Raw genomic sequence first — 10,429 nt, 5'->3', positions numbered from 1 at the left:
TGGCCTCTTCCTTTGCTGCAGTGCACTTAGCAATGCAATTACTCTTCCAACACTAATCCATGCAACCAAATGCTTGAACAACAGCACTACAGGTTCCTTACAAAACCTGACTCCTCTGAATTCGACAGTCCCCCATGCATCTCCTGCCCAGTCAGCAGGTAACTTGTGCTTACTGCAGGAGAACTCCAGTCTTTCCATCCCGAAAGTACTGTAAAAGGCTTATCTACTTAGCAATCAGCTTCCATCATTAAGTTACTTCACTTCAGATAATGTAAGAGTTGAGAAACTAGGTCTGAGGCAAGATTTGCTGTCTTTACGTACACAAGAGCCCCATCATTTTGAATTTTGCCAGCCCTGCTACCAAATCCATCGAAATGTAATATTCCATGCAAACCTACCTCTGCTGGTGATGGGCCAACTGACCGAGCAGGCAGTGGTAATGGCAGCAGGAACCTGATCCAGCGGGAATCCTGCGTATACTGAAGCGGATGATAGCACATGCCCTGTTTATAAAAACCCTTTCACAGTGGTGACACAAAAGAGAGTGCATGTTCCCACACAACATGCCCAGAAGACACAACCTGTTGGAAAAGAGGAAACATTCATCTCCCTCCGAGCCTTTCAATAAGCAATACACAGTCATATAGATTTGGGCAGTCTGACCTCTGTGACAAGAATAGATGCAATTTATATGTTCACTCAGTGCTACGCAGCGAGCTTATTTCTGGAGTACTGACTATTAAGAAAGTAAATTCACATTCATCCGCTCCCAAGAAAACACCTCTGGGTGAAATGCCAGTTGTGTGTTGTTTGAAGCATAATTGTTGTAGTTATTTAGACAAGTCTGGTCTGCCTAACCTTCCATAACAACAGAGCTTCTTAAAATAGGACAGAAAATCTACCCACGGAAGCTGCTAGCTAAACAAGACTGCAGAATGCTGCAGGTACTGGCTCCTACAAAGAGGAGATTTCAGGTCAGTACGAAAAGGCAAGTGCGCCAGGGGTACAAAAATGTAATTCAGAGCTGCCGTCCTGCAGAAGGGAGAGTCAGATCGAGGAGCCACTCAGGGGAGAAGAGCCTCCTCCCCGCCTTTTCCCCGAAGGTGGAGTGGTCACACGCATGTAAAACGTACCTGTTTGCACCGCGCGCACAAAGCCTCACTGCCTGGATTTACAGGCACAACGGGCTATGCAAAATGTCATTGCTCCTCATCCCAAACGTTAGCTGGCTTCGGAATACGGGCTGTGGTTTCACTCCTAAGGCAAACAGAGCGGCCATGCTCCAGGCGTACCAGAGCGGCAGACCGGTCCTGGACTCCCGGGAGTCCTCTGCAGGCAGCCCCAGCCCCGACCGGGCGCTCTGTGCTCTCAGCTCTGCCCGCTCATGCTCTGTCCTCTTTCCTGTGCATATCCCCGTACAGGGTCAGCTACCGTCGGTCCATCCGTCCGGTTTATACAGAGTTTCGGGACACATCTTTCATTCGGCAGCCAGGGTGTACGTTTTATCGTGGTAGCTATTCTGTGCCCCAGCTTCCTGCGTGGACATGCTTATTTTGCAGAATGCCTTCTCTCTGTTTAAATTAAATCACTTCCACGCTAGGTTACTTTAACAGCCCCAAAACATTATTTTTACTGTCACACCTTAGTTTACTCCGTTCTGCCTGCCTTGTCCAGGCAAGCCCCTTTGCTTTCTGCGAATGAACTGTAACAGCCTTTACATAAGTCAACAGAAATTTACCTTTCTGAATAAATTCTTATTCCAATTTGAGTGACCAAATCCTACTCACACAGAACAAGTAACTGTTAAGTCCTGTCCGTTCCCAATCTTTAGAAGTTATAAAAGAAAAATCCTACATAAAACAAGCTAGCCGACCAAAGCATTCCCCTTTTTCTCTCCTCCCTCTGCCAGACCAGATGTTGATCAGTCCCTCTCTCAGTTAACGGGCACTGGGAATACGCACGTCAGCGTAAAGCTTGGAACGGGCAAAGCACCACAGCGACTTCAGCGCTGAGCTTCCTACTACAGGATAAATGTCCTATCGGGTGCGTTACTGTGGAACAGTGGGGACATCCTGTGGCCACTTAGATTATTTACACTTCAGTATTCCCATTATTATTTTAATCCATTTGTTCAATCCCTTTTGCAAATTAAATACAAAGTCACTTAATAATGTAAGAGAGCCTGAAGGTAATCAAATTCGCTTAGCTAGCCTCCCAGCCACCACTTTATGTAATCTGTTATTAACAGTTACTTTTCTCCACCTCAGCATCCAATGCTTTCTATTACCTCTCTTATTCTGGGTTATGTAGTTTCCAAGTAGAAAAAAAAAAAAAAGAACATTTTCCGAGGTTGGGCTGGTCTAGGTTGCAACACTAACCATGAGAACCATGCATACAAGTCAAGAGAGACTTCTAATTTCACTTATTGAGATTTACAGCAGTGTGAAAAAAGGCATGCAATTCTCAGCTCTAGGCATTCTGCCAAAAGGAAAAATACTATGGGATGAAATGCATGTGTAAAGCACCCACCAGTCTTGTAAGCTAAGCGACCACAGGAAAACGAATGGCCAGTAACACTGGTGAATCTGAACACAGTTCCCTTCATCCCCTTCCCTCCAAAAGAGGAGTGATTTCAGGACAAAAGTGTGTGCAGACTCTGAGGCCGAGCACTCGTCTTAGAGGATGCACTGCAGAAACTCCCTCTGCATACTTACAGGTGAGACGTCGGCTGTACAGCTCAAGGAAGGGGTTTCTCAGGCAGTTCACTGAACAGCTGTGGCTCCACAAGTCAAGATCACCTTGACTTATTCACTCTGATCATGTTGACTTGACCACCTTTAAAAAAAACAGAGCAAATGAACTTCAAATATCTTTGCAGTTTGCATGTGTGTATTTTCTCAGTACAGGAAAAGATAAAGGTTTTTTTTTTTTAGATCTTCAAGCTATTCAGCAGCTCTATTTACGCTGCCTAGAGGGACAAAGGACAGCCAGTGCCCATCCCAGAGCACCTGCCCAAGTCCTGCTGTGAAGCAGCTCTCCTGCCTGCATAGCCCAGCATTTGGGTTAATGTAGCGCATCACTCCAGAAGGAAATGCAGCCATCTAGCACGTGTCCGAAGTGTGTCGCAGCGGTCTGACCCACTCAGAAGGCTGCTCCTGAGCGCATCTTCCTTAAGGAAAAGCAAACATTCCACCTTTCCGTGCAAGATGTTCACGTTTTCCAGCAGGACTAGACCTTGCTCTCTGAAAGTCAGCAGAGGCATCAATTCAAGCAACAGACTGCAGAAGAAACTGCACTCCACACCTCAGGTGGTTCACTGGCTCTAAAAATCAAAGCTCATCCAAACAGATGGAGGTGATACAGCGTCTGTCAGCTCCAAATACCATTGTCCACTAAGCTGAACCTTCAAAATAATCAAGCTTAAATCAATTGTTAAATCAAGGCAGTTTAGAGCATTCTCTGTGTTGAACAGTTTGCTTAAAAACTGTGCTGAAACTGCACAGCTAAAGGTTGTGCAGATATTACAGTGGAGGCAAAAAAGTCTCTTCTCTACTACCTGTGCCAAATGAGGGCTCAAAATGACACAAACGATCAACTCAGCCCAAATCTGCTCCCACAAAACATGCCTCGCATCTTCTCTCATGCTTGTCACCTACAGCAACATTAAAAATTAGATAATAATTCATCTTGAGAGTGTGTTTTCCCTGCATGCTCTCACTAAAGATTTTTGCCACCTAAATATTCACACACACTCAAAAATGTAGATAATATTCCCATACGACTCTATACTTCAAAGGATTAGTCTCTAGCTGCTCTACCAGCTCCCGTCCCATTCAGCCCCAATGCGCCGGAGCGACTGGCCGCTCTGTGCTCCCCTGCCGTATATAACCTCTAGAAAAAAGCTTATGGTACGGTTGGTCAAAAAAAAAAAAATCTGGGAATACAAGCAGCAGTTGGAGCAGCCAGAAGAGCCCTCCTTCAGCACTATGTGGCATTTTGCAGCCATAAAAGAGGCAAGAGGGAGTGCGTAGACGCCCGCTGCTTCATCCTCAGAAACCCGTGTGCCATGCGAGGAGGACCGCTGCTCTACAGCCTGCCCCTTCCGCACGCGGAAGAGCTGCTTTTTTCCCCCACTGGTAGCAATAACTAGACCCAAGAGCGTGCTTGATACCACGCTCTCACCCCAGGGCATCAGGCGGTGCAGCTGTGCGGGGCGTTGCTCTGTATGAACTTCCTCAGCACAGCACAAGGAAACACATGAGAAACACCTATGTGAAATAACACTGGGCAAATCCACTATTAAATTCACAGACTGTTCTCCAGTCTGCAAGGGTTTCTGCTGAAGAGGTGCTGAGCTGCCAGTGGATTTTCAATGAGAAAGATAATCTGAGGCCAAAACAGCTTAACAAACAGCTCTGAAAGGATTTCACAGAGCCCGTGTCTCCTGTAATGCTTGTATAAGCTATTTACAGCACGAGGCTGCGAATGGAAACCCAGGGGAGCCAGGCGAGGGGCACACCTTCCCGCAAGAGCTTCGTGATTTGGGGAATGAAGTAATCTGATGCACAGACGGATGAGACAATAAACAGTTTTTAGAGAGGAAAACGGTAACACTGGATTCTGCAACGAAGCACAGCAGGTAGGAAGCTTCCAGGGTGCTGAAAAGACTCATGCGAGTTACTAAAGCTGATGCACTTAATCCCTCAGAGAAGGAAGATTTAACTGGTACCATTACTCCAGCGTGTGATACTGGATCTCACAGGCACAACGCAGGCATAAGCCCTCCTCACGGCTTCGTGCAGCACGTGGTTTAGACACCCCTTCTGCGACGAAGGCCGACAGGCAGGGCTGTGCCATGTCTTGTATCACTGCAGACCCAACGGAAAACGCTTCCCGCAGCCATGCACATAAAGCCACGCTGGTTAGCGTGCCACCGCAGCGGAAAGTCCAACCGCCTTTTTGGAGCACTGTGGGAAACAAACGGGCCCACTTCCCAAGGGTCATCCCACTCCCACGGAAGTCAGTGGAGCGGTTCGGTGAGGTGCGGATCATAACAGATAAAATAACGTTAGCAACTACAGAGGATTAGAAATGAGCCTCTTCCTTAATGCTGAGTGTGGTCTGCTTCAAGTCAGGCTTGAGATAAAGCTTCCTGGGACAACTTGTTCCGTTGGTCCCTCGGTTACATCTGCTCCACAGACACAGACCGCGAACCCCAGCCTGGAAGCGCTGTCCCTCACAAACGCTGTGCTCACACGAGGTCTGGAAGAGAACCACAGAAATAATAAAAACGAAACAGAACAAAACATACCAGGCAGGAGTTACCGTAGCCATTTCCGTGAGTCATCTACAGCTGGCCTGTAAAAAAAAATGTGGTTTTTAATGACTGCAAACCGATCTGCTGGAGAGACACTGATATTGAAGACCAGTGGTACTTTCTTCACTTGTACACAGTGTGTTGAGCATATCTGCTAATCGTTATGTGTCCGCAGTTCCAGCAGCGTGGGGATGCTGCCGGACAGAAAAGCCAACAGCGAACCCAGCCCGGTCGCTCTGCAGCCTCTGGCACTGAGGGCCGCACTGCTTGTACAAATCTCACGACCCACACTTCTGAGCACCGAGCCTCTCCGCAGTGCGGCCACACATCGCAGCCGAACGGCCAGCCCCCAGGACCCGTATTTGGGATGGTCCCAGCATCCCCCCCCCCCCCCCCCCCGGACGCCAGCCCCGCCGCGCGCCGAGCAGCCCCGGGGAGCGCCGCCGCCGCCCTGCCAGCTCTGCCTGGCGCCCCGCCCGCCCGGGGCCTGCTCACCGCCCACGCCCGCCACATCCGCAGGCCCCAAAGCAGCAGCAAGAAAGCAGAATTCAAGTGACGAGCTCCACGCAAGGACAGGAAAGTGCGCAGATAAGGGCCGGCTAGCGCCACTACCTTTTTAAGTCGTCGCTAACGTCAAGGCCAGTTCAGAGCAGTGGGGCTTTTTAACAGTCACGCCAACGAGTGCTCTGGTGCTCGGGACACCCCCGCCTTCCCTCCCGCTGCCCGGCGTCCTCCCTCCCCGCCGGATCCCGCTCGCCCCCGGCTCGGAGGGCCAAGCCTCCCCCCCGCGGCAAGCGGCGCGCTGACCAGAGCGGGGCGCGCGGCCGCTCCGCGGGCACGGGGCCGGGCCCGCGCAGGGACCCGGCGGCATTTCTAAGTCCCGCTAAGGAAAAATCATTAAAAGGAAAAAAGCAGAATTTGCGGCCAGCAGCTCCGCGCTGCTCCGCGCCCCGCCGCCGCGGGAAACCCACGGGGGAGCAGCACGCACCCTCCCACGAGCCCCTCGGGAGCCCTTCCGCGCCGCGCCCCAGCCGCCGACGCCGAACCCCGACGCCGCCAGGGGGCGGCCGACGGCAGCGCGGCGCCGGCCCGACGGCGAGGCCGCCCCGCTGGGGCTCCGCGGCCGCGCGGGAGGGCGGGGGCGGCAAGCGGCTCCCGGGAGAGGAAGGGGCCGGCGGGCAGCGGGGGGCGCCGCTGCCGGGCGTCTGAGGGCGGCCCCGGACGCGCTCCGCGACTGCCTGTGACGCCCCCCGTGCGCGTGTGCGCGCACGACCTGCAGCCGCGCCCCGCGGGAACCTCGCGCTGCTGTGCGCGGCGGCGGGCACCGCCGCGTGCCCCCGACGGGGCCCCCCGGCGCAGCCCGGCCGGCGGGGCCGCCCAGCGCGGGGCCGCCCAGCGCAGCCAGCCGTGCCGGGCGCCCGGCCCCCGCGGGGGCGCCGCGCGACGGGGCCGCCCCACGCGCCCAGCGCGGCTCCGCGCGCCGCCGCCGCCGCCGCCCGGCGCCCCGTCGCGGGCGCCCCGCGGGGCCGGCGGCGGGCCGCGGGGCCCCATTGGCTGTTGCTAGGTGACGTGCGCCGCGCCCACGTGACCGGTGTTAAAGGGGCGCGTGGCGCGCGCGGCGGCCCAGAGCCCGTGCCGCTGGCGGCGGCGGGAGCGCTGCTGCCGGGCGCGGGGCGCGGGCGCGGGCGCGGGCGCGGGGCGAGCATGGGCGCGCGGGCCCGGGCCCGGGCCTGAGCCCGAGCGCAGCGGCGCGGGGTCCCCCGCGGGGGCGGCCGCGGGGCTGCGCCGGCGGGATGACCGGGGTGTTCGAGAGCCTGGCGCCGGACATGCACGCCGCGCACATCTCCGCGGGCAGCTACCAGCCGCCCGGCGGCCTGCACAAGCCGCAGGAGTCGCCGACGCTGCCCGTGTCCACCGCCACCGACAGCAGCTACTACACCAACCAGCAGCACGGCGCCGCGGCCGCGCCGCCCTACCCCGCCGTGGGCTCCTACCCCTACGCGGGCGCGGGCGGCGGCGGCGCCGCCCCCTACGCCGCCAAGGCCGGCTACGACCTGGGCTACGCGGGCGCGTACGGCTCCTACGGGCCCTACGGCTCCAGGGCCTCCCCGGCCGACAACGACTCCGGTACGTGCCGGCCCCGGGGGGGGCGCGCGGGGGGCGGGGGCGCCGGCGGCGGCCCCGACGGGGCGGGCGGCGCCTGCGCTGAGCGGGGCGCGGTGTGTGCCGCAGCAGAGAAGGAGGACTGCGAGGCCGCGGTGCGCGTGGCGAGCGGGAAGCCGAAGAAGGTGCGCAAGCCCCGCACCATCTACTCCAGCTTCCAGCTGGCCGCGCTGCAGCGGCGCTTCCAGAAAACCCAGTACCTGGCGCTGCCCGAGCGAGCGGAGCTGGCCGCCTCCCTCGGCCTCACGCAGACGCAGGTAGGCGCCGGGCGGGGGGGGGCGCGGCCCCGACGGGGCGGGGCGGCCTGACGGCGCTGTCGGCGGCAGGTGAAGATCTGGTTCCAGAACCGGCGCTCCAAGTTCAAGAAGATGTGGAAGAGCGGCGAGATCCCCGCCGAGCCGCCGCCGCGCCGCAGCGCCTCGCCGCCGCCCGCCTCGCCGCCCGCCTGGGACCTCGCCGCGCACCCGCGCGCCGCCGCCAGCCCCGGCGCCGCCGCCGCCGCCTTCCTCGGCAGCTACGCGTGGTACCCGCCGGGCGCCGCGCTCCCGCAGCCGCCGCCCCACCACGGCGCCGGCGGCCTCTTCTAGGCGCCGAGGGACTTGCGCCGGGGCGGCGCCGGGGCGGGGGGCTCCGCGCCCCCGGGGCCGCGGGCGAGCGGTGCCCGGCCGCCCGCCCCCGCCCCGTCTCTCTCGTCGGATCGGCGGCGCAGAACTGGGGTTGATTTTGTTTTTTATTTTTGTAAAGTCGATAGGTGCCTTTGCGGATGACCTCATTTTGATGTCGGGGACTAAGAAATAAAGTGATATAAAGATAAATAATTTTTATATGTAGATTAAAAATAAGAACCTCCCGTGTTTAAGTTGTTACCTTTTTTAGCCGCGTACGAAAGTGTCCCGCGAGGGGGAGCGGGCGCGGAGGGAGGCCGCGGCGCCGCTGTCGCCCCGGGGGAGGCCCCGGCCGCCGGTCGCTCCCGGGGGGGTCGCGGAGCCGCTGCGCCCCCCCCGCCGCGGCCGCCGGCAGAGCAGAGCCGCTGGTGCTGCCCCTGCACACCTCGATGTTTAGACCCGTGAAACACAACAAAACCAAGCAGAAAAGGGTATGTGGGGTTATTTATTATGGAAAACTTAAACACTCTTTAATGTTTCTTTTACAATAAGCAGAGATTATTTAAATAAATTATTGTTTCCATGGTGCCCGCGCTGAGTTTCTTTGGGGATGGGGCTTTGGGGCGTCAGGCGCACCGGGGGGGGGGGGGGGTTGGCTGCCTCTTCTCCCCTTCCCCCCCACCACAAGTGCTGCGGCGAGGCGGCGAGCTCCCCCCGCTCCCTTCCGTCTGCAGCAACGTCTCGCCGCTGCCGGGCTCGGCGAGGCCACGAATCACCGAGCGCGGCCCCCAGCCGCCCCCCCTCCCTCCCCCCCGCCGCTGCTGGCGCCAGCGACGTTTAGCCCGGGACTGACTGCTGCCGCCTCAGCGCCGCTCCCGGCCCCCGACGGCGCGGCGCTGCCAGCCCGGCCCGGCACACGCGCACACGCACACGCACACGCACTGACACGCGCGTACACATTGACACACACACACACACACACACACACATTGACACACACCCTTACACACACACACACACACACACACACCCTCACACACACCCCGGTGCAAAGCGAGCGCCCAGACGTGCGCCAGGGCTCTGCCCGGCTGCAGCGAGCGGCGGGCGCGCAGGGCGGACGGGGCCGGGGGCCGGGGGAGCCCCCCCGGCGGGCCGCAGCCGTGCCTGCCCCCGAGCCGCCCTGCGCCCGCGGGGCCACCCCCGCGCCCCCCGGGACGTGCCCTCCCCGGTGACCCCCCCGGAAGGTGCCGCCGGGCCGAGCCCCGCTGCCGGCTGCGTCCCCGCCGGTGCTGCGGGCTGGGAGGCGGAGAGGGAGGTCAAAGCAGGCCCGAGGCCGCGGGCGAGGGGAGCAGCCGGGCGGCGCGGCGGGAGGGCTGGAGAGGCCGGAGCCCCGCGGCGGGGCCCGGGGGGGCGGGGGCTGGGCCGCCCCCGCAAAGGCGCCTGGCCGCGGGGCCCGCGGGAGATTGCTGCTGGGAGCCTGGGGAAGCCGGGGGAGAAGGGAAGGGGGGGGAGGCGAAGGAGAAGTGAGGGGAAGACAAGGAAGAAAAAAAAGGACGAGACGGGGAGAGGCGGCTGCAGAGGAGGAGCGAGGGGCAGCGAGAGACACAAAGCGGGAGGCCGCGGCCCGGCCCGCGCCTCCTCCCCGGGACACGCCGGGGGGGGGGGGGGGGCGGCGGCGGGGGCAAAGTTTCGCTAAACCTCTCGGCCGAGCTGCAAGGGGAAGGGGCTGGCAGGGGGCCGCGCATACCCCCCCCCCCGACGTTTCCCAGGCTCTGCCCGTCGTTCGTCCGAGCCCGTCGCGGCCCCTGTCCCGGCAGTCCGCATATCCCCTCTCCCCGCCGCGGTGCGGCCGTGTCCGCCGTCGGGGCGGCAGCACTCCGGGGCCCGGGAGCCGAGCCGGGCCCCGACGAGCTCCCGCCCCGACGGCGAACGCGCGACCCTCTCTCTGCCCCTCCGCTTTCCTCTTCCTACAGCTTTGCTGCCGGCGAGCCGCATCTCCGCGGCTGTCCGCACCCGGGGGGGGGGGGGGGGGGACGGGGGGTGCAGCGCTGTAACGAGGTGCAGCGCACGCCGTCGGGGGAAGCCGGGCGCGCTCCCCGGGCGCACACACGGGCGGGCACCCCTATATCTCTGTCCGTACCTACGGGGCAGAGCGGTTCCCTCGTGTTTTTGTCTCTCCCGGCCGGCCGGGGCAGCCCCGGTACCGAGCAAACGCCCCCCGGCCCGGGAGCTCCGGGCGCGCCCGGCCACGGCGGCGGCTCCCGGCCTCGCAGCCCGCCGAGGACCGGCCCCGCTCCAGGGGGGGGCCGGGCGGCCCCGCTGCGCCGGGCCCCGCGGGGCGAGC

At 60.3% G+C, this 10,429-nt stretch overlaps 1 protein-coding gene and 1 long non-coding RNA gene across 4 annotated transcripts; one reads left to right on the top strand and one right to left on the bottom strand.

Moving 5' to 3' along the window:
• Positions 1-404: 404 nt before the first annotated feature.
• Positions 405-5,652, bottom strand: LOC135328961 (uncharacterized). Its single transcript, XR_010390093.1, has 3 exons — positions 5,312-5,652; positions 2,715-2,835; positions 405-581 (listed from the first exon to the last, which is right to left on the bottom strand). It is a non-coding gene; the product is annotated as an uncharacterized LOC135328961 (long non-coding RNA).
• A 1,237-nt stretch (positions 5,653-6,889) lies between these two features.
• On the top strand, positions 6,890-8,673 carry DLX2 (distal-less homeobox 2). 3 transcript variants are annotated; one of them, XM_026123564.2, is made up of 3 exons: positions 6,890-7,444; positions 7,553-7,737; positions 7,807-8,673. In XM_026123564.2, the coding sequence occupies exons 1-3, from the start codon at positions 7,111-7,113 to the stop codon at positions 8,065-8,067; spliced, it is 780 nt and encodes a 259-aa protein (XP_025979349.1). In that variant the 5' UTR covers positions 6,890-7,110; the 3' UTR covers positions 8,068-8,673. The 3 variants fall into 3 exon arrangements, with proteins under 3 accessions (XP_025979349.1, XP_025979355.1, XP_025979342.1); XM_026123570.2 differs by having other exon boundaries at positions 7,550-7,737; positions 7,825-8,673; XM_026123557.2 differs by having other exon boundaries at positions 6,892-7,444; positions 7,550-7,737.
• The last annotated feature ends 1,756 nt before the right edge of the window (positions 8,674-10,429 follow it).

This window comes from Dromaius novaehollandiae, chromosome 7 (genome assembly GCF_036370855.1).
Source record: "Dromaius novaehollandiae isolate bDroNov1 chromosome 7, bDroNov1.hap1, whole genome shotgun sequence".
Lineage (NCBI taxonomy): Eukaryota > Metazoa > Chordata > Aves > Casuariiformes > Dromaiidae > Dromaius > Dromaius novaehollandiae.
This window is presented reverse-complemented; position numbering and strand designations above follow the sequence as displayed.